Consider the following 23,977-nt stretch of genomic DNA (forward strand, 5'->3'; position numbering starts at 1 on the left):
TATTCCAAATATCCAGTTATGGTGTAAGCATGTGACATGTCGTCTTCATGATGGGCAGGTGTTGCTGTCTCACTGGAGGTGTACGTTCAACTGATATGACAAAAAAACAAAAGACAGTTTTACTTTAATTCAGTGGTTCCCAAACTTTCTCTGCTGGGCCCCCCTTTGGCTGATAAGAACATTTCCACGCCCCCCCTCGATAAGAGAGTGATTTTTAAATGTTTTCCTTGGGCATAGCTCAGTTTCATAGCACCAATAGCTTGTTAACTTTTACACTTTCATATTATTATAATAATAATAATAGGCTACTCACTTAACATAACTTTACTGTGTCACCCTGCTAGCTAGCAAGTTAATAGTGTTGTTACTTGCTGCCAAGGAGGCCAGCCTGGTCAGCCATTAAAACAAATGTTTTATACAGGCTATATAGGAGGAGGAGGAAGAAGAGGAGAAGGATGGGGAGGAGCAGGGTTAGAAAATTATTATTAGCTTTGTTTTGAAGATCCTGTAAAGCTTGAGGTTGTTTCCATCATAAATGCAGATAAGACAAGACTTTTTATTGATCCCACTGATGGAAAATGTACTTGTTACAGCAGCAAATGAAAAACGACAAAGGTAAAAAAAAAGAAAAAAAAAAAGAGACATTGTAGCCTAAAGTTTAGACTTATATTACCGATACCAATCTTTGGACCGATATTCATCGTTCCCAGATGTCAAATCATAATAACTTTTCCTTGAGTGCCACCATGAGGTTGACAGTAGTGTTGTGAACTTTAGACACATGATCCAAACAGGATGAACTGTGACGACTCTGTTGATCACATGACTTCTCCTCCAGCACCATCATCTACTCAAATTCTTAATTTACCCAACACTTAAGTTCATTTAGTGCAACTTAGCATGTACTGCTGGCTGAAAAGAATAGATTGAAAAAATTGAACTCGTAATAAAACTGATCCAACACTCCAGTTCATGACTTGAGAAACTAAAGATGTTCCCATCAGCCTCATCTTTAATTTGTATTTAATGCTAATTAGCATGTAGGCTACTACTAGTTGAAAAATAATACAGGAAATACCTAAATCATTATGAGATCATTTTCTACGAGGAATGAAACTGACACAAAAAAATGACAACTTCAAAAATAAAAACAGAGTTAAAACAATCAAGTTTATTTATTTATTGCTCAGAAAAGCAAATCACAAACAATAATCATCACTAAACAGTTTTTTTCATCAGAAAAAAACATACAAAGAAACTGAATTTCAATACATCAGTGCATGCACCTGTTCAACAGAGTTATCATGTCTGACAGTGATTTTGAAACAAGATAGGAAAAAAAAAACACATTTTATGATGATTTTGATTCAGAGGTTATTGTTGGCATTAAGTCCAGTCGGACTAGTGATTATATGCCCGAACATCCCAGCTCTCCAACCCTGATGGAGGGCGTGATTATCTCATTGATCTACAGCTGATCAGATCAATAAGTGCATGGATACTTAGCGACTGATCTGATTTTCATGGTGATGGTCTTAAAGGAGTAGTTCCTGCCTTTCCATGTGGACCATTCAATTGAGACATAATTATAGTTGACACCATCAGGTGCGTACAGGCCGTTGGGGTTTGCGTCGTGGCAGTCGCTGTACCAGAATCCACCAAGATGATACTGAGCACAGTTTACACCCGACACATCCTGGTCTTTGTCATAGGTGGTGAACTTCATGGAGTTGTGGTATGTTAAACTGTCCCCTAGAAACAACAGAGTCAAAATGTAATTTCAATTTGAAAGGGAGGGGAAAAGATGCAGTCAATCCAGCTAAAAGAAATTTGTTTGTTTATACAGTGAAATCAGTGAAACTGCCAAATTTTTCTATTTTCTAAAATTATTTTTACAGAATTCACAAAAATCATGTAGTATTTTTTTGCCTGTTTGCCCACAGTGTAACATTCAGCCTTCACCTGGCTCATTGTTGAATACCTAAAAGTAAGAAAAGGAAATATTTCCATGAAGTGACCCTCACCTGCCGTTCCTCCTGTGAAGCCGCCCAGATCCAGCTGATATCCTTCCCTCTCAGTGTCGACGAAGAAAGACGAATACTGAGCAAAGGCCTCCGCTCCCTCAAAGTCCTCCATGTCCACCCGCAGCTCGTTCTTCTTCCTCATCGTCAGCAGGAAGATGTTGTCCAGACCTGAGGAGATAATCAACAGACTTGGCGTGCTCAACTCCACGTGTAAAAGGTAGAACGGGTGCCAGTCCAAAAAATTCAAAACAAAAGAAAGGTTGTGACAGCACTCACTTGAAGTTAAATACTTTTTAATTCATAAAAACTGCTCGGCAGCGAGTAACGGATGCGTTTCGGCAAACAGCCGTCCTCAGCGTTACCAGGTCAGTGGGTGTGTCCACTATTTAACACAAAGCCATGCAGCTGATTCCGATCTCCAATCACGTACATACATAACACATATCACAGGCCAAATACTGTAGCCTATAGAAGCAATCAAACACTGTCAAAAAATACAGAAAAATGAAGAACATTATCATGTAAACAATATTAACGCAAATACAATATATTCATGAAAATATGACGACACTTGTCACTGCTGTTTGATCTTGATAGATCTATATCCTAGACAATAATAAAAAAAAAGAACACACATGAGTCCTACAGTAACCTCGTAGATAAAGGTCCGTGATAAACAAATGTGGTGCACCCACTGCCCGAGAAGAGGAATGAACATACACGCAATTCACTCCAGGCAGCGAGGTGGACCGACCACACACACACACACACACAGCTCTGATTCCACTTCACCTCTTGCACCAAGGCTCTATAAGCCGGTGCATATTCTCATTTGCCCAGGTCATAGTATTTAATTTAATTTCAAAGGAGGTTAAATCGAAAGCAACTGGACTTAGTTATTTGTCTAGGAAGACGTTTCACCTCTCATCCAAGAGGCTTTATCAGTTCATGTAGCATCTGACCAGACTGGTCCAACTATCTGGTGTGTGTGTCACACCACACAATTAGGAATAAAAGCTTAAAAGTTTAAAAGGTTCTAGAACTTGGATTGGTTGGGAACCACGTTGAGTTAAAATAACAAGACACAAGTTGGAATAAAAGGGGAGACACTGTTTATTCACAATAGAATGTGCATTTCTGTTGGGCTGGATTTAAGATGCAGCACGGCCTTCAATCAGGGGAGGGGCAGCAGGACAATCTATTCCTAAAAGGACACAGCACAGATTTAAAACAAGTCCAGGAGATGGTTTATAATAAAAACCAAAATTGATAAGACAGAGGTCTCGTTACCTCGACTCTTGTTAGATTCCTCTCATCATGAGGCTTTAGTAGAACTCCAAGGGGGAAGGGGCCCACTCCTTCCGCAGTACTACACCGTTTGATGCCTCAGCCTTTGTTGAGCTTGCTCTCCTCCAGCCTGTTGATTTCTAGGAGAGAGTTAGAACCAGAGAGAGGTGAACATGGAAAAGTATCCAACTTTCCTCTTCTTTAGGGTGCCAGTGATCCTCTGTGAGGGGGGGGGGTTCCAGGTAAGTGGGGGGAGTCCTCTGCCCAACACAGTCCAGCACAGCACAGCACAGCAGCCTCCTCTTCACAGCCAGTCTTCACACTGAATGTCTGAAACACAGTCTTCATACCACTCCACACTGATTAGTTAATTTAATGCAGCTGTCACCTCCAGCTCCTCATGGTGCGTTCAGGTGCACTGACACTGTTGTCCAAAACACACTAAGGCTGGTTCAAAACACCATGTTATGACACACTCCCCCACTTTTTCCTGTCCACGTCCTCGGGGACCCAATTGTTCCTGTAGGTTCTGGTGGCAACCTCCCCCCATCAGTTATATTTTGCACTCACCAGCCATAACGCTCCGGTGGCTGGCCTACGTTTGTTCTTCGTGAGCGTCGGGCTGGAGAAACTGGGCGGTCATCTTCTCTGGCCTCATGGACTGTCCTATGGGAGGCTAGCATCAGCCATTGAGTTGCCATGTCTGCCACGGGGCCACGGGCATCATCGTTGGCTGGTTGGATTTCTTCCTGCACAAGATTATGGAAAGTACACAGACGTAATCTATTGCGGTGAATGGTCCGGAGGGGGCCCTCCTTACCTTCTGGCCGTACCTGGTATGTTGGTCCCCCAGGTGAGGCAGGTTGCTTGACCACCACATAGACATGTGGTTCCCATCTGTCAGCGAGTTTCCCTTGGTCGTAGCGGCGAGTTGTGTGTACCAACACCCGCTCACCAGGGAGAAAAGGTTGGAACTTCGCCTTTCGGTCGTAGCGCTCCTTGTCTCTGGAGGAGGCTTTGGCGAGATTTTCACCCACTTTTTGGTAGGCCAGAGCCAGTCTTTCATGGTGATATTGTACCCACTGTTCTGTGGTAACCATGGTGGTGGGCTTCCACACTCCAGATGCTACCTCCACTGGGAGGCGGGCATTCCAGCCATACATGAGAAAGTGGGGGGTATAGCCTGTCGAAGCATGCGTGGAATTATTATAGGCCTGAACCAGTTCTGGCAAATGCTGGACCCACCTTGAACGCTGTTCGATTTCCAGGGTACCCAACATGTTGAGCAGGGTCTGGTTCCAACGCTCACAGGTGGCGTTGCCCTCCGGATGGTAGGGTGTTGTCCTGCTTTTCCTGCATCCATAATATTGACAAAGTTCTTTCATCAAAGCAGAGTCAAAGTTTGCACCTTGGTCCGAGTGGAAACGTTCAGGACATCCCACAGTCTGAATTATGTGTTTGAGGATAGCTTTGACTGTGGTACTTGCCGTTTGGTCCCGTGTGGGGATGGCCCATGCATACTTTGTGAATAGATCAGTTGCTACAAGTACATACTGGTATGCATCTGTAGGTCGACTCAAGGTCAAAAAGTCAAGAGCTACGACTTCAAGGGGGGCATGTGTAATAATGGACATCATGGGTGCTTTACCTTCAGGATGTGACTTACGTCGAATGCATCTTTCACACCTGGATGTCCACTCGGCCACATCTTTTTCCATCTGAGGCCAATAGAAAGCTCTACGGAGGGTGGAACAGATCTTTGCAGCACCCAAGTGGCCTTGGCGTCTGTGGTACTCATCCCATGTGGCCCAACGATGCTGTAGGGGGACAAGAATCTGAGACATTAATTCTTTAGAGGCGGGGTCCTGGACCCACCGAATCAACACTCCATCCACCATTTCAAGGCGGTCCCACTGCCTAAGGAGTCGGGTCACAGCTGCGGCTCTTTACTGCGCTCTCTTTTTGTAGGTGGCTGTTCTCTGCTGATGTAATACCTCAGGCGCTGAATGGTGACGTCTCCCTCCTGTAATGACTGCCAGTGGCCAGGGGCCCATACAGCATGCACTGTACAAGCCTCGATTTCAGAGGTTTCTTTTGGAGGATGGGAGCTTTGGACCTGTGGTGGGAGTCGAGACAGCACATCAGCGTTAGCATTTTCTTTTCCTGGCCTATACTTCACATCGAAGTGGAAATTAGCAAGCTGAGCTGCCCAGCGTTGTTCAACGGCCCCCAATTTAGCCGACTGAAGGTGAACAAGGGGATTGTTATCTGTAAACACAGTGAACTGCGTGCCCCAGAGGAAGTCTTTAAACTTGTCAGTCACAGCCCATTTTAGAGCGAGAAATTCAAGCTTGAACGAACTATAATTAGCATCGTTCCGTTCTGCTGGATGGAGGCTGCGGCTGGCATAGGCTATCACACGTTCTTTTCCTTCCTGAACCTGTGCAAGAACTGCACCTAAGCCTGTGAGGCTGGCATCAGTGTAAACTCTGAAGGGGAGGGCAAAATCTGCAAAACCAAGAACTGGGGCTTGAGCAAGTGCCTCCTTCAGGGTTTTGAAGGCCTCCTCACACTCTGTGGACCATTGTACCATTGTTTTCTTCTCATTTTTGGGGACACCGGCCAAAAGGGCATTAAGTGGCTGTGCTACTTTGGAGAAGCCAGCAATGAAGCGCCGGTAATAGCCAGCAAAGCCGAGAAATGACCTTACTTGACTGACAGTCTGTGGTATGACCCAGTTTTGCACACAGGATATCTTTTCAGGGTCTGGAGCCACTCCTTCTCCACTCACCACATGTCCGAGGAACTTCACCTGCCTCTGGAATAAAGCACATTTGTCAGGGCGTAACTTCAAGCCAAAACTAGACAGTCTTTTAAATACCTTTTCGAGGTCGTTCATGTGGGTTTCAAAGTCGGCAGAGAAGACGATGACATCATCCAGGTATACTAATGCAGAGTCAGAGACTAGACCCCCCAGGCATCTCTGCATCAGCCTCTGAAACGTTGCAGGAGCGTTACAGGGGCCAAAGGGCATGCGTTCAAACTCATATAACCCAAATGGGGTACAAAAGGCAGTTTTTTCTCTGTCTTGAGGTGCAACCTCCACCTGCCAGTAGCCGCTGGCCAGGTCCAGAGTGGAGTAGTATTCAGCCTTGGAGAGAGTGGTTAATGCCTCTTCAATGCGTGGTAGTGGGTGGGCATCTTTATGAGTGACAGCATTTAGTTTGCGATAGTCAACACAAAAACGCAACTCACCACTCTTCTTGCGGACGAGGACAATGGGGGCGGCCCATGGGCTGGAGCTCTCTTTTATGATTCCGGCTTTCAACATGTCCTTCAGGAGGCCACGGACTTCCTGGTACATGGTTGGCGGGATGGGCCGGTACCGCTCACGGATTGGTGCCGCTACACCAGTGGGGATGTTGTGTTGCACCTGTCCTGTACACCCGAAGTCCTCGTCATGCTTTGCAAACAAATGTCCCCAATTATGCAACATGGCCTGCATCTTCTCCTGTTGGATGTTAGTCAAGCCATCACCTTGGAAACACAGATTTTGTACAATCTCGTCCTTGCAGTCGGTGCTCACCTGTCCTACACCCACCTCCACAACACCAGGGCTGACTTCTTTTAGGATGAGGTCCTCCATTTCTCTTATGTCAGATGGACAGGCTGAAGAAGTGGCAATGGATTGATAGCGCTTTAACCATATAGGGTAAGGGGCCAGGTTTCTTACCCGTACTGGTATTCGTCCACGGGTTGCAGTAGCCAACGCTCTAGCAGCAGAGACCAGCCCGGACTCTTCCAAGGGTTCCACCAATACACTATCTCCATCGAGGACACTGGATGGCGCTCTCGTCCAGAGCAAGATCTCACTCTGGCCTGGAACACAAACAGGGGACTTATAGGCTGGCCGAAGGGTCCCAGAAGGGGGTGTCACGTCAATGCGTCTGCAAACCTCAAATGACATTTCCCAGGCCCTTTTCACTGGGTTTGGGGCAGAAGCAAAGTTATGTTTTGCCTGTGAATCAGGTCCAACTGCATGCCAACAACACTGGATAATGTTCATACCCAACAGAGGTGGTTCATTTGGGTCACCAGTTATATCCTCAGTGATGACGACTCCCAACTCACCCAGTGCCAGGTCCCCCACTTTTACATCCATCATGGCGTAACCTACATAGGGTATCTTGGTCTTGTTGGCTGCCCTTAGCCGTAGCCACTTGAGGTCTCCAACAGGACCTACTTCCTGCATGGGGAAAAGACGGTTAAAACAGGTTTCAGACATTAATGTCACAGGTGAGCCCGTGTCCATTATACAACTCACAGTTTTACCGTTAAAGGTCACTGGGACTTTTGGGCAAGACCCAACTACAGCTTCTCTGGCAAGTTCATTCTGGGCCGCTGTATGGCTACCAGTCACCTGGCCCGTGGTAACTGGGTTCAGCAGTTTAAATCTTGCTGTGGGCATTCTCTGTAGAGGTGGCCACTTACTCCACACCGCTTACATATAGGTCGGCCTTGCTCATCCCACCTCAAACCAAAACTTGTGTCTTTGGCGGAATTATGGTGCTGTGCATGTGCTCTAGAAGTGGCTCTCGACCTCCTCCCTGAATCCCTAGTTTGGAGTCTCTCCTGCTGGTGTGGTCTCCTAGGGCTTGGGCTACGTGGCCTCCGATCTCCCCTTTGCTGGTAAGGTGTAGGGCTGCGAGGGTAGCATTGATGGTTGATTGGGCTATTATGAGGGGGAGTTACCTGTTGCACTGGGGAGGAGCGGAGCCTCTGGAACTCCTGTTGTATGACCTCACATATATGTCCCTTCACCTCCTCCAGTATTTCATCCTTAAGCTCTGCTTTCCAGCTTGTTGTCAGGTTTGGCGCCACCCTCCTTTCGGTAACAGAGGCACATGTCGACTCTAGCCGATCCCCCTCCACTTGGTCCATCTCCATGTCTAGAGCCATTTGCCGAGTCCTAGCAAATGTAAAATCTGGGGTCTCTCTAAGTTGTTTTCTTACCCCACTTCGAATGGCTCCTGGTTGCAGCCCTGTGACGAACTGGTCACGTAGCTGGACATCCATCCGTGCAGGAGCTTGAGGGTCTCTGGACTGCAGTCTCTTACCCAGCTCCCGAAGGCGAAGAGCATAGGCTCGAACAGTTTCTGCTGGCTTTTGTCTGCAGTCAAAAAACATAGATCGTAGTGAACCAATAAACTCTCTATCACCATACAGTTCGTCAAGAAAGTCAAATATCATTGCAGGAGTGGCTCTCTCGTCTTCATCCAAAATCAAGACTTCTCGTCTGGCTTCTCCTTCGAGAGTACTAATGATGAAGTCACATTGTTGTGCTTCAGTCCATACCTGTGCTCTGAGAATGGCTTGCATCTGGTTTCTCCACTCATTAAAATCCAGGCCATGGCCGGTGAATTTTGGGGCCCAGGGTGCCCCTATGAAAAAGGGTGCCACCATGGCAGGTGCTGGATTTGCCATAATTCCTGGTCTAGTATATTAACCCAATGAGGTCCCAACACTACAGTCCAAGTCCTGCCAAAACAACGCCAAAATATGTCACACCACACAATTAGGAATAAAAGCTTAAAAGTTTAAAAGGTTCTAGAACTTGGATTGGTTGGGAACCACGTTGAGTTAAAATAACAAGACACAAGTTGGAATAAAAGGGGAGACACTGTTTATTCACAATAGAATGTGCATTTCTGTTGGGCTGGATTTAAGATGCAGCACGGCCTTCAATCAGGGGAGGGGCAGCAGGACAATCTATTCCTAAAAGGACACAGCACAGATTTAAAACAAGTCCAGGAGATGGTTTATAATAAAAACCAAAATTGATAAGACAGAGGTCTCGTTACCTCGACTCTTGTTAGATTCCTCTCATCATGAGGCTTTAGTAGAACTCCAAGGGGGAAGGGGCCCACTCCTTCCGCAGTACTACACCGTTTGATGCCTCAGCCTTTGTTGAGCTTGCTCTCCTCCAGCCTGTTGATTTCTAGGAGAGAGTTAGAACCAGAGAGAGGTGAACATGGAAAAGTATCCAACTTTCCTCTTCTTTAGGGTGCCAGTGATCCTCTGTGAGGGGGGGGGGGTTCCAGGTAAGTGGGGGGAGTCCTCTGCCCAACACAGTCCAGCACAGCACAGCACAGCAGCCTCCTCTTCACAGCCAGTCTTCACACTGAATGTCTGAAACACAGTCTTCATACCACTCCACACTGATTAGTTAATTTAATGCAGCTGTCACCTCCAGCTCCTCATGGTGCGTTCAGGTGCACTGACACTGTTGTCCAAAACACACTAAGGCTGGTTCAAAACACCATGTTATGACATGTGGAGACTCACTATTTAACCTCTTGTGTGGGCGTTCACAAGGGTGATGATGTCACTGGTTCCCTTTTGTGCTCCAAGTGCCAACGACAGTCGTTAAAATGACTGTCTTTCGGAAAGTTGGTTTCGACCAGATTATCTGGTGTATGCAGTCCAATGCAACGAGGAATGCAAAGACCTCTACATTGGAGAAACAAAACAACCACTGCATAAACGCATGGCCCAACACAGGAGAGCAAACTCCTCAGGCCTGGACTCTGCTGTCCATTTACATCTCAAGGAGAAAGCCCACTCCTTTGAGGACAGCAATGTCCAAATCCTAGACAGAGAGGACAGATGGTTTGAAAGAGGAGTGAAAGAAGCCATCCATGTGAAAGTAGAGAAACCATCCCTCAACAGGGGAGGTGGTCTGAGACACCACCTATCTCCAATTTACAATGCTGCCCTTTCATCCCTTCCCAGGAGATTCAACAATCTAGCCTCAAAGAACAACCACTGTTCACAAGGGGCAAGTGGGTCCAACGACTGTCGTTATAACACAATAGGGCACCAACGAAGTCGAAACCAACTTTCCATCAAAGACAGTCATTTAAACGACTGTCGTTGGCACTTGGAGCACAAAAGGGGAACCAGTGACATCATCACCCTTGTGAACGCCCACACAAGAGGTTAAATAGTGAGTCTCCACACCAGATAGTTGGACCAGTCTCAGCCTGGTCAGTTGCGTACATGAACTGATGAAGCCTCTTGGATGAGAGGTGAAACGTCTTCCTAGACAAATAGCTAAGTCCAGTTGCTTTCGATTTAACCTCCTTTGTAAAAAAAAAAAAAAGGCTCTATAATATTTCTATACTTTCAGTTTCACTGCTAAATGTTCTGCTGTGTTCACCAGGCACTCACTGACTGTCTGACTGACATGTGCTGCTGCTGCAGGTTGTGCAGCTTCTTTTACTTTTTTGTAAAATCTGCTGCCTGTAGTGACCGAAAACACAAAATGAGAGCATATTTAATGCAAAGATACTTTAATGTAATTCTCCCTCTAGGACTCACCCAGCCAATGCTCCCCTGCTACATTCCCAAATCCGTTCTTGTAATGTTCCCATGGCCTGTAGAAGTTTTCACTCCCATCCAACCTCCTCTGAAAGACCTGAAAGGGAGAATCACAACAATTCAGTCAACCAAAAATAAAACTGTATTCAATTAGCAGGACTTGAGATCACTTAAAAAAAATCTTCAACTGAGCCAGGTGAGTTTGATGACTATCTGGTCTGTAAACAGCAATCACAGTTGCTGTAGTGTCTTTTATTTTTCTGTCACACTGTGCTCTGTCACATGTTTAAGTGACAGAGATTCCTGATATGAACATCATCACAACAAACTGCTGTGGTGATGGACTAACTAAATTATACAACATGGACACTGGTAACTTCCTCAGACTTTGTAAAAACAAGTGTTTGCTTCTGTAAATGTTGTTTACTTGGGCTACTTCATGAGAAAATTGATTTTAAAATGTTTTATTATTAGGCTATATTTGATTCGGCTATACAACATATATAATTTCAGGTCAACAAAATCAGGGATTTTTATTTATTTAAATAAACTAATGTTTTTTTTAAATTTTATTTTTGTATGAAGAAAACTGTGCAAGCTGCACAGGATGTGAACTCTGACAGCTGACAAATCAGATGATGATCATTTAAGTGACAAGTCTCAAAGGAGAGAAGTCACAACACTTGTTGAAAACTGAAACAATACTTTTTTTTTATCAATGGCTCCACTTTTGAATTGTCTTTTTAAGTCTCGTCATCAAATCTGAAATCTAATCAGATATGAGGTGTAGTGTACTGACGGTCCATCTGCCCCCGTCAGTGTCCATGTCACAGAGGACGTGCAGGGGTGAGGTGGGGCCTCCTGGGTAGATGGTGTACACCCCACTGGAGCTGGTGTTGTCATGGCGATACACGTCATCACAGTCAATGGGCAGGTAGCTCTGGTCCGATGCCACCAAAACCAGCAGCCCCAGTAACAGTGTTACCTGGGTAGACAATAATAATATGATAATGAACTTTATTTATATATTAATTTAGGGGTTCAGCATCATGTGTGATCCAACATGTCAAAAGCAGCGCTCAAGTCGAGAAGGATCAGGATTGAGGAATCACCATCGCTGCACTTTGTAATAATGTATTAAATTTTCACTTCATGGTGTAATAATGCAATATAAAAAAAGCCACATTTTGTATTCAGTTGTTACATAATGCACCAAACATAATGACTCTACTCTCATAAATTCATGACTTTGTTCTCATAATATTGACTTTTTTCTCGTAAAATTATGACTTCATTCTTGTAATATCATGATTTTATTATCTCATAAATGTATCACTTTATTCTCGTAAATTTAAAACCTTATTCTCAAAGTCTGTGATTTTTCTTTCTCAACGTGGCCCTGATACTCAGTCATAACAAATTGCGTGTGTTAAACACAGTGAAAAACTAGCTAGCTAAACAAAAGTTGATGGTGACTTGTTGCTTTGTGTGACCACTGGGTCTAAACCCCAAAGTACTCAATTAACTGTGGTAGATCAGAGTGAAAACTGAAAATATTTACAAAATAAGCATTAATCCTTTATTAAAATGGTTGATATTTCAGATACACTTTCAGGATGAAACAGAAACTAGGCCTACTTACACAAAAACAGATACACACAATATTTAGTGTAAATTAAATGTGAGAGAGTCAGCTGCTCAACTTACCCAAAGACCCATGTCGCTGTCGTGGAGGTGAAGGGAAAAACTCTGAAAGGTTGGAGTCTCGAAAGTGGAGATGTCTGTCGTGGTCCTGTTTTTATACAGGCTATGTTGGGTAAAAAAAAAGGAAAAGCATGATAGAGAAGGAAGGGGTGAGTGTGAAGCGTGGGAAAGCACTGTTCAGTTCGCGTGTGCAGCCACCTGCAGGGGGAGTGAAGGTCGGACAACGTAGATAATGGCAACCTGCAAAATAAAGTGTAGCAATACCATGTAAACAATTTGCCAACAACCACATATGCAGGAGACAGATGTTTAGCCTATCTGTTAACTGTAAAAACTTATAGTATTCATCTTTGTGGTTAAATACATTGACAATTTAAGTTGAGCAGTTACTGAGGATTTGTAGTATTTTTATTGCTACCACTATTATGAGTTGCAACTAATCTTGAGTATACAACTGATTCTGTTAAACACAACGATAATTTGCTAAAAACTCCTACTTGTTCTGACCTTCTGAAACTCTTTACCTACTGATTGTCTTGTCATTACCATCTGTAATCATGCTTTATATGTGATTTTTTACTTTAATGAGACTTTCAAGTCTCACAGGGGGGACATGTAGTGTAAAATTGAAAAGTTCTGAGAAGGTAGAGGTGAGATGAGTGCAAAGCGTGGGAAAGCACCGTTAAGTTCGCCTGTGCAGCCACCTGCAGGGGGAGTCAAGGTCGGGCAATGTAGATAACGGCCACCGGCAAGATAGAGTGGTGCCAAAGACGCTGAACTTGGGTGAACTCGCTACGTGGCAAAATGTGATACAGTCCCCGTATAGGGTGGAGATTATGTTGATGAAAGATCGCAACATGACATCTGGACAAATCACAGGGCGTACACTGGGGAAGAAGTGTCATGTTCACCTCTCATTTTAATAAGAAGGCAGGGCTTTTACAGTACAGTATAAAAACAAAGTCACAGAGATAAGAAGTTTAGTCTGGTCCGGGACAGGCTCGGCTTTATGTCCATTTTTTTTGGGTGTAAACTCTAATGCACTGAACTTCGTCTCCGTCTTTTCTAATCATTTTTGTGAAGTTTTATTGACGCTTTGATGAGTATTTTTCTGACTTTTTGAACACTTTTGGATACTTTCATTTGTATCATTGAATGTGGGAAATAAAGATCCTCGATCACAACTGGCCATTTGTTTTGGATCCTAATTATTTCTCCAACAGTGAATGAGGAGGAGGAAGAGGAGAAGGTTGAGGAGGAGCAGGGTCGGGAAATTATTATTAGCTTTATTTTGAAGATACAGCTTGAGGTGGAAAATTGACTTGTTACAGCAGCAGATGAAAAACAACAAAGGTAAAAAAAAAAAAAAAATTAAAGAGACATTGTAGCCTAAAGTTTAGACTTATATTACTGATATAAATCTTTGGACAGATATTCATGGTCACCAAATGTCAAATCATATTAATTTTAATCCTTTAGTGCCGCTATGAAGTTAGTGTTGTGAACTTTAGACACATGATCCAAACAGGATGAACTGTGATGACTCTGATGACGACATGACTTCTCCTCCAGCACCATCATCTGCTCAAATTTTTCATTTATCCAACACTCCAGTTCATGACTTGCAAACTATTAGATCTTCTTATCTATAAGCATGACCGGAGAGTAGACTGTAGAATGCATGAGCATTTAATAGCACTTTGTGATACAGTACAGGGAACACGGGCTCACTCTCTGAGGACCGCACAACAACAACAACAGCAGCAGGACCAAACTAAGCAGTAACCCCCCTGACCTGTGCCTGGAGCTCCCCCTAGTGGGCCACCCCCAAACCCTCTTATAAAGCTCAACTAAATACATAACACTCCTTTCCCCTAGTTAGTGTTCATAATCGTCCCACCCTTTGGGACGAACTCTGGGCCTGCAGGGCTGACGGCGAACAGGCACTGAAGAGGAGCTTGTGGGGCTGCTTGAAGAATGCCCCACTTCCACTGGAGCCCTTGTCTCTCTCCCCCCCGACTGTGACTCTACCCCCTCTTGGGCTCCTTCTCGGGGCAGAGACTCAATAGCAGGCGGGGGCTGGGGAGACTCCCCCTCAGTTACTTCTGGCTCGCGCCCTCTCAACTGGTCCACATGGCGCCGATGTACCTGGCCATCAGGGGCTCTCACACTGTATGACACTGGCCCCGTGGCCCTCTCCACCACCGCAGGCATCCATCTTGCCCCTGTGTAACTGCGGGCAAACACAGAGTCCCTAGGTTGAAACAGCCTCGGCCCTCGTTGTTGGCTACAGGCCTGCTCCTCTTGCTTTGTGCGGACCTCATCCTGCGAGTCTGGGTGCAGGCGATCCAGTGCGGTCATCAGCCGACGACCCATCAGCATTTCTGCGGGGCTCTTCCCGGTCGTTGAGTTTGGTGTGATGTGTTGGGCCAGCAGGAAACGGGCCAACCGAGTCTGCCAGTCCCCGACGGCTATCCTCCGCAGAGCATCCTTTGTAGTTTGCACCATCCTCTCAGCTTGACCATTAGAGGAGGGATGATACGGTGCCGTTGTCACGTGCCTGATTCCATTTCTCTGGGTGAAAACCTTGAACTCGGTAGACGTGAAAGCTGTGCCGTTGTCCGACACCAGGACATCAGGGATACCATGAGTAGCAAACAGCAGCCGCAGCATGTTGATGACAGCACCAGAAGACATAGATGGCATGACAGACACCTCCAGCCATTTCGAGTGGGCATCCACCACGATCAGAAATGTCTTCCCCTGAAACGGTCCTGCAAAATCGATGTGGATTCTCGACCACTTCTTGGTGGTCCACTCCCACTGGTGCAGCGGAGCCTTGGGTGGGTTATGACGGGTGAGCTGGCAGGCCTCACAGGCTCTCACGACCCTCTCCACCTCTTTATCCATGCCAGGCCACCAGACATAGCTCCTCGCCAGGGCCTTCATATGGACGATCCCTGGGTGAGCATCATGCAGCATTTTCAGGACGTCAGCTCTCGCTGCCAGGGGCACCACCACCCTGCTCCCCCAGAGCACACAGTTCTTGTGTGCAGACAGTTCGTCACGCCGCTGGGTGAAAGGCTGGAAACGCTCCTCCTGCCTCCCTGTCGGCCAGCCATGGAGCAACCAGTGCAACACACGAGACAGCACTGGATCCTTCTGTGTCAGGCTGCTGATCCGTCCTGCGTGGAGTGGAGCCTGAGGGACCATTTCCAGCAACAACACCTCCAGCGGGGGTGGGACCTCAGCCCCTCCGTGAGCCAGGGGCAGACGGCTCAGGGCGTCAGCATTAGCAAGCTTCTTTCCGGGCCTGTAACGCAGCTCATAATGGTACGCACCTAACATCAAACTCCAGCGCAGCATGCGAGGTGATATCATCTGTGGTACCGGCCTGGAGTGATGCATTAGCCCCAACAGCGGCTTGTGGTCTGTGTAGATAACAAACTCTCTCCCCAGCACGTACTGGTTGAACTTCTTCACAGCAAAGACAACAGCTAGCGCCTCCTTGTCAATCTGCGCGTAGTTCCGTTCCGTTGGGGTGAGGGTTCTTGAGGCAAAACATACAGGTGCTTCGCGTCCATCTGGCTCCACGTGGCTCAGCAGAGCCCCAACCCCATATGGCGAGGCATCACAAACCAACACCATGGGCTTTCGCACATCATAATGGGCCAGCACGCCGTCCGCCTGAAGCAGTTCCTTTGCCTGTCTGTAGGCCGCATCGTGGGCTGCAGTCCAGTCCCAGGCTGTATCATGGTCCAGCAGTCGGTGCAATGGTTCCAAAACAGTCGTTTTGCCCTCTAAAAAACAACTGTAAAAGTTCAGAAGTCCCAGGAACGCCTGTAACTCCGTTTTTGTCTTGGGTGTGGGTGCATTCCTGATGGCCTCCACCTTCTCTGTTGTGGGGTGCACTCCCTCCTTGTCCACGCGGAATCCCAAGAACTCCACCTCTGTTGCAGCAAACACACATTTCTCTTTCTGCAGCCGGAGTCCTGCCTCTGCTACCCGACTCAGCACTGCCTGCAGCCTGCCTGCATGTTCCTCTGGAGATTTCCCTGTAATGAGGATATCATCTAGATATGGTTGTACTCCTGGAATTCCTGCCAGCAGGGTGTCCATGAACCTCTGGAAAATAGCCACAGCCGTTGATACTCCAAACTGCAGCCTTGTTGGCCTAAAAAGTCCCCTGTGTGTGTTCATGGTCAGTAGCTCCGCTGCGTTTTCATCCAGGACAAGCTGTTGGTACGCCTGCTTGAGATCCAGTTTTGTGAACAGTATCCCCCTGCCAGAGAGGAGAACAGTTCGGATACAGTTGGTAGGGGGTATACATCTGGGAGTACAGCTGTGTTCACCGTGCATCTGTAATCACCACAGATCCGGAGGCTCCCATCATTCTTAGAGATTGGCACAATGGGCGTGGCCCACTTGGAATACTTCACTGGAACCAGAACACCTTGCTCCACCAGCTTGTCCAAAGCCTCATCCACTTTTGGACGCAGCGCGAAAGGGACTGGGCGCGCTTTGAAAAACTTAGGTGCTACCTCTGGGTCCACGGCCACAGAGACAGGTGGTCCCTGGCAAGCCGCCAGCTCCCCAAACACCTCATTGTAATCCTCCAGCATGGACTGTATCGACTGGTGCTGGATCGCGTGCACTCCCGTCACATCGATGCCTAGTAGTTGAAACCAGTCTCTGCCGAGCAGGCTTGCTCCTTCCCCTCCCACCACGAAAAGTGAGAGTGTGCCTTTGAAAACATGATACTCGACTTCCACTTGAATCTTTCCTAGCACCTGTAGCTGGGCTTGTGACCACTGTTTGAGCACCCCTGTGACCTGCATAATGGCTGGTGGGTCTGCTGGCCATAGGCTGTGATATGTCTCTTCACTGATCAGTGAGCATGCTGAACCAGAATCTACTTCCATAGTAAGGGGTACTCTGTTCAGGATTACCTTTGCCGTGTACGGCGCCCTCTTGTGTGTCAGCTGGTGTGCGGAGGTATGATGCAGGAAGTACTCCTCCTGGCCCAGGCTTTCCAATGTAACAGCATGTGTCTGAGCCTGAGGCTGGTCCTCAGGCTTGGAGGCAGTATTGGTTTGAGCTTTCTTCATGCAGACCCGTGCGATGTGTCCCCTCTTCTTGCAGAAGTGGCAGACTGCCGTGCTGAATTTACAGTCTGAGGGACTATGAAAAGCTCCACAGCGAAAACACTTTTTTTTCACCTCCATCGTAGCCCCCATCTCCTTTTTAATGTCAGCTGTGTGAGTTGTCTTGTGAACTTCCTCTGACTGGGGAGCAGATAGTCCCATACGCAACATACTCGCATTAAGAGCTGCTGTCTCCGCTGCCATAGCCTTCTCCTCAGCCGATTTGAAGGTCAGCGCCGGCTCCGATAACAACTGTCTCTGCAGGGCTGGGTCCCGCACGCCACACACAATCCGGTCGCGGAGCATGTTCTCAAGCTGGTCTCCAAAATTGCAATGCACTGATAGCTTCCTCAGCTCCGCAATGAATGCTGAAATGGACTGACCTGGCTGCTGCTTACAGTTGTGAAAATGAAAGCGCTGCACTATCTCAGAAGGTCTTGGGCTGAAATGGCGCTGGAGACTGCCAATCAGCTCAGCATACGGTACCTCACTCGGTCTCTTTGGAGCCACCAGGGAACGTAGCATGGAGTACGTGGCTGCTCCGCATACACTCAACAACACTGCTCTTTTCTTCTCAGCGTCATCGATCTCATTTGCTACAAAAAAAACATTCCAGCCGCTCTGAGTACTCCTCCCACGAAGCCTCTTTATCCCCAGAGAATTCTTCAATCCTCCCGAAAGTAGCCATGATCTGACAGTGAGTAGCTTCTCTAGTGAAAGTCCGACTTTACCGTGTCCTGTTAGCCGCTTGTTAGCCGTTAGCCGCTTGTTAGCTGTTGCCGTTCGTTCTCGTAACTCGGTCTGCGTGAGTCCTTGTATGTCTCCAAGTCTCTGGAGCGTACACATCCGCCTCGTCGCCAGTATTAGATCTTCTTATCTATAAGCATGACCGGAGAGTAGACTGTAGAATGCATGAGCATTTAATAGCACTTTGTGATACAGTACAGGGAACACGGGCTCACTCTCTGAGGACCGCACAACAACAACAACAGCAGCAGGACCAAACTAAGCAGTAACCCCCCTTGACCTGTGCCTGGAGCTCCCCCTAGTGGGCCACCCCCAAACCCTCTTATAAAGCTCAACTAAATACATAACACAAACTAAAGATGTTCCAATCAGTCTCATCTTTATTTGTATTTAATGCTAATTATTAGCATGTAGGCTACTGCCAGTTGAGAAAAATAGAGGATAAAATGAACTCCTTATAAATAACAGTGAGATCATTTTCTACGTGGAATAAAACTGATATTAAAAAATGACAACATTGAAGTTAAAACAATCAAGTGTATTTATTTGATAATCACTCAGATCAGCATCAATCACAAACAATAATCACTGAATACAATCTTTGATATGAAAAAGAAAATCAGGAAACTGAATTTAAATGCATCAGGTATAAAAACATAGGAAGTGCATGCACCTGTTCAACAGAGATTTTGAAACAAGATGAGTGAGAAAGAAAAAAATAAAACACATTTTATGATCATTTTGATTCAGAGGTTATTGTTGGCATTAAGTCTAGTGAGACTAGTGATTATATGCCCGAACATCCCAGCTCTCCAACCCTGATGGAGGCAGGGCAGTTGCTAGGAATTCTGGGCCCCCTGAAAGAATATCGGTGTGGGCCCCTCTACCGTATTCATTGCCACCTTCGATTTTCTTGTTTTTCAGTGTTCTTGATGGTGTCTGGTGTAATACACCCAATTTGTTTCCTTTGTTACGATTAACGACCTAACAAGTCACAGTATTATTATGTAAATTATGTATTATAAGTTGTCTATATTCTATTACACCTCTGATTGCAAATACAGTGGGTACGGCAAGTATTCAGACCCCTTTAAAATTTTCACTCTTTGTTTCATTGCAGCCATTTGCTAAAATCAAAAAAGTTCATTTTATTTCTCATTAATGTACACTCAGCACCCCATCTTGACAGAAAAAAACAGGAATGTAGAAATTTAGCAAATTTTTTAAAAAAGAAAAATGCGGCAACATCAGGTGCGTACTCAACTCTCAACTCAACTCAACTTCAGTTATATAGCACTTTAAAACAACCATAGTTGAAAACAAAGTGCTGTACATAAAGACATAAAACAATCAAAGGCAATCAGACAGTAGAATAGTTGTTTCATTGTTTTTAAAAGCAATTAGAAACAATAAAATAATAAATAAAAGCAAACCAAAAAACGCTAAAACAAGAACAGTCTCATGCAGAGTTGAAAGCCAGGGAGTAAAAATGGGTTTTAAGACTAGTTTTAAAATGGACAGTGAGGAGACTTGTCTGATGTGCAACAGTAGCTCGTTCCATAATCTTGGAGCAGCAGTGGAGAAAGCTCTGTCCCCTCTGAGCTTCCGTCTGGACCTCGGTACCTCCAGGAGCAGCAGGTCAGCTGACCTGAGGCACCGAGCAGGAGCATAGGGTTGAAGGAGCTCAGAGAGGGAAGGGGGGGCCAGACCATTTAAAGACTTAAAAACAAGTAAAATAATCTAAAAATGGACTGTAAAGTGCACAGGCAGCCAGTGGAGGGAGGCCAGGGTGGGAGTTATATGCTCCCTCTTACGTGCTCCAGTTAGGAGGCGAGTGGCTGCATTTTGCACCAGCTGGAGACGTGCGAGGGAGGACTGACTGACTCCAAAACAAAGTGCATTGCAGTAATCCAGCCGAGATGTTATAAAGGCGTGGATCACTGTCTCAAAGTGCTTCAGTGTGAGGAAAGGCTTCACCTTTGCCAGCTGCCTAATCTGAAAGAAGCTGGACTTCACTACAGCACTAATTTGCCGATCCAATTTAAAATCACTGTCAATGTGGCCCTAATACTCCATGGTAACAAACTAAAACTGTTTAACACAGTGAAAAACTAGCTATCTGAACAAAAGTTGATAGTTCCCATGTCACTTAAAATGCATTGCTTTGTGTGACCACTGGGTCCAAACCCCAAAATACTCAGTTAACTGTGGTAGATCAGTGTGAAAACTGTAAATATTTACATAATAAGTATTAATCCTTTATTAAAATGGTTTATATTTCAGTGGGTTTTGACGATTGGACTCAATGATATTTGATGGGTATTGTCTATACAGGCTGTTGGGGTTTGTGCTGTGGCAGCCGCCGTACCAGAATCCACCAAGATAATACTGAACACAGTTTATATCCGACACATCCTGATCTTTGTCATTGGTGATGAACTTCATGGAGTCAGTGAATGATAAACTGTCCCCTAGAAACAACAGAGTCAAAATGTAATTTCCACTTGGAACAGGGGGAAAAAAATTGCAGTCAAGTTAATCCAGCTAAAATAAATTTGTTTGTAGTGAAATCAGTGAAACTGCCAAATTTTTCTATTTTTAGGGTCCGGGCAGCGCAGCTGCCAGGACACTATTGTATTCCTAGGAATTCTTCTTCTTCTTCTTCTTCTTCTTCTTTCTTTCTTTCTTCTTCTTCCAAGGAAGTCATACTTCCCATGGGCGAAAACTCACCAAACTTTGCACAAAGGTTCAGTCCCATGCCAGATTCACTCAACTCCAAGGACATGTGCCCCCCCCTCCCAGGGGGGGCACAATAAGCGTTTAAATTTAAAAACTTTAAAAATTCCTACCAAACCAACGGTAGATGCTACAGTGTTGAAACTTCACCACAATGTCGCCTCAATACTGCTGAAACTTTTGTCCACTTAAACTCATTACAAATTATGAAGTCCATCACTCTGTTTTTTTCAATAACTGTAAAACTTTTAAAATGTATCTCCTCCCACAATTTTTGCTCAATTGACACCAAACCTGCTACAGAGCATCTCCAGACTGTCCTCCACAAAACTTGTTTCTCAGATTTTTGATTAAGCAAAAATTGAGCCTACAGTGCATGAAAACGTTTGACTGTAAACAGTACTGTAAACATATACCATCAAATTCTTGCTAAATACATTTTCAAACTTCCTGAAAAAAAATGACAATATTCTGGAGTCATGGTTGATGAAGTTTAGCAAATATCTGAATTTTAATTCAAAAACTGAATTTTCTAGAACATTTTGAATTCTGCTCTCATGGGAACAACTGCAGTCAATGTGAGTGTGGAATTTTTAAACATCATATTTTCTCTTATGAAGCAAAACACTTATCATTAAAAACAAATCACCAACATTTCCATGCTGTCAAGATGCAATTTATGTATTATCAGATTTTTGTTTAGATGACTGAATTATTGACATTTTGACCATTTCATCACAACAGCTGCCCGGGCACTGGCTCACCTGAGTGGATAAATGAGGCTACACAGCAGGTTTCACTACCAGCTAATTAGCTCAGCGAGTTAGGAGCTGGTTCTTGGTGTCAGAGATTGTGAGTTCGAGACCCAGCGCGGGTGATGATGATCAAAATGTCAAATGTCCTCAAGCTATTTTGCTGTCTAAAGGGTTGCACACGGTTACATGCTGCTATTCAGACATGCCGCTATTTCGACATTGACTTCTAATTGTCGGAATAGCGGCATTAACATTATTTTTTAAGCATCCCACTATTCCGACATTTTTTTTTTCATTGTCGGAGTAGCGGCACTTTACTATTTTTCAAACATTCCGCTTTTCCGACATTGATTGATTACGTTATAGTCAGAGTGTCCTTCTGATTTATTTTTATTTTTTCATCTGAGACACTGTTTCTCATACACAAATATATATATAGGCCTATTAGAGAAGAAAAAACAAACCCTCCAAGTTTAAAAACACACAGCACACAGCAGCACACACTGATCTGCAGCTACTGAGACTGTTATTATTCTGTCACCTGAGTTTATCCTGCTGCTTTACATCGTTTTAGGTAAAAGAAGAAAAAAAGATTGTCTGGAATAAAGGGGCAGATTACATAAGATTATTCTTTTTTCTGCTCCCTTTTGTTGAGATTTGGGAGGTTTTTGCCTGATTTATTGCCCGATGCCATGTATCTCGCTTTCTTTCCCCTTCCCTCCGCCTGTTGTCTTCGTTGTCACTTTGTTGTCGCTCCACAGAGCGCACATGGCTAATTAATATGCACGTGCTGACCATATATGGTTGTGTAGGCATTCCGGGACGGAGGTGTGTTCACGTGCGCAACTGCGCACCATTCTTGGATCCAGTTATCAAAGTTGAGGTGCAGAGTTGTGCACGCACAGTTTGATAGATCTGAAAAAGGTGTAAATATTTTGGGCTGTCTTTTCACCGTAGGCCTAAGCAAAACATTTAGTAGCAGCAGTTTTACACTGCTTACTTACAGTTTTGATAAATGAGGCCCCAGGCCATAAGCCCAGAGCCCAGACGCTCACAGCTGCAGCTCCGCGGCTCATCCGCGGCGCTGTCCGTGGTGCTGAAGGTGACAGGTTAACTTGACAAACAAACTGCAGCATAGTTCTGTTTGTTTATCATATGTGTCAGTTTTGTTTGCGACTTGATAGTTGAGTTGTTGAGATTAAGAACATCACTCCCTCATCAAACCAGTGATAGACATGCTGAAAAGAAAAGAGAGAGAGAGACGCACCTGGGTATCGCAGCTGTAAAAAAATAAAAATAAAATAAAAATAAAAAAGACGTGTCGGAATAGCGGTATCAAAAAGTGTCGGACTACCGGTATGTCTAGATAGAGGGATGTCGTAATAGCGGGATGTCTAAATAGTGACATGTCGGAATAGCGGGATGTCTGAATAGCGGGCGGACCCCGTTGCACACCAGGCTCTACAAACACTGGTGTGCTTATCATGCCACGTAACAATGGGACTTGTCGCTCATTAATATACTGCACAACATATTGTTGCGACCCCGCAGTAATGTTGTTGTTATGATGTTTAAGTTGTGTGATTTCTGACTGACTGTCAATGTGTACGGGCAGGTAGCGTATGGTTGGATGATAAACTGAGGGGCCGGGGAGAGTGTGAGGAGGACCTGTGTGTGTGTGTGTGTGTGTGTGTAGGTGTGTGTGTGTGAGTGAGGAGGAGCAGAGGAGGAAGTGAGAGCTGTCAGATAAGTTTGTGTTATGTTGTTGTAGTTATGTCGGCTCGAACGCTACAATATCAATAAAAACATGTGCTTAACATCGACGTCGGACAGGAAATAGCTGCGGAGCGAAGCCAGTTTCCTTCCGGTCCCGTCAACAGATTGTGCCAGATGCGCCAGAGCGCGCACCTCTGTGCCAGGCTCGTGCTCTGCAGCGGTTTGTGTTTATTCATCTTAACAGAGCACGTGAGAGATTAACACACACATTCACACAGGCTACACACACATACGGGCTACACATACCCACAGACACACAGCTGATGGGCCGAGGCGCGGCACGGAGAAATGCGCAACTGCGCTAGAGAGGAGAGAGCTTCATTATCGCTGCTCTGCTGCGTGTTTGTGATCGTGGGTTTGGATCTCTTTTTTTTTTTCAAATGCCTGGAAAAGGCTCAACTGTCTTTTTGACATTTCTATACTG

General features: G+C 45.4%; 1 protein-coding gene across 1 annotated transcript; it reads right to left on the reverse strand.

Moving 5' to 3' along the window:
* Nucleotides 1-1,483: 1,483 nt before the first annotated feature.
* Nucleotides 1,484-16,640, reverse strand: LOC146992157 (microfibril-associated glycoprotein 4-like). The gene is made up of 5 exons (XM_085789560.1): nt 16,058-16,640; nt 11,491-11,625; nt 10,692-10,788; nt 2,025-2,192; nt 1,484-1,752 (listed from the first exon to the last, which is right to left on the reverse strand). The coding sequence occupies exons 1-5, from the start codon at nt 16,148-16,150 to the stop codon at nt 1,484-1,486; spliced, it is 762 nt and encodes a 253-aa protein (XP_085645686.1). The 5' UTR covers nt 16,151-16,640.
* Nucleotides 16,641-23,977: the final 7,337 nt, after the last annotated feature.

Source organism: Trachurus japonicus, chromosome 1, assembly GCF_045865225.1.
Source record: "Trachurus japonicus isolate A0001 chromosome 1, Traja_1.0".
In the NCBI taxonomy this organism is placed as follows: Eukaryota; Metazoa; Chordata; class Actinopteri; order Carangiformes; family Carangidae; genus Trachurus; species Trachurus japonicus.

What these genes read in the sequence shown, in the direction of transcription:
- LOC146992157 (XM_085789560.1), bottom strand. Translation starts at nt 16,150, where the DNA reads ATGATACAGCCTGGGACTGGACTGCAGCCCACGATGCGGCCTACAGAC. An exon ending in CTGACGGGGGCAGATGGACC is followed by an intron (nt 10,789 to 11,490) that starts GTCAGTACACTA and finishes TCTCCCTTTCAG; the next exon opens with GTCTTTCAGAGGAGGTTGGA. An exon ending in AGCAGGGGAGCATTGGCTGG is followed by an intron (nt 2,193 to 10,691) that starts GTGAGTCCTAGA and finishes TTATCTCCTCAG; the next exon opens with GTCTGGACAACATCTTCCTG.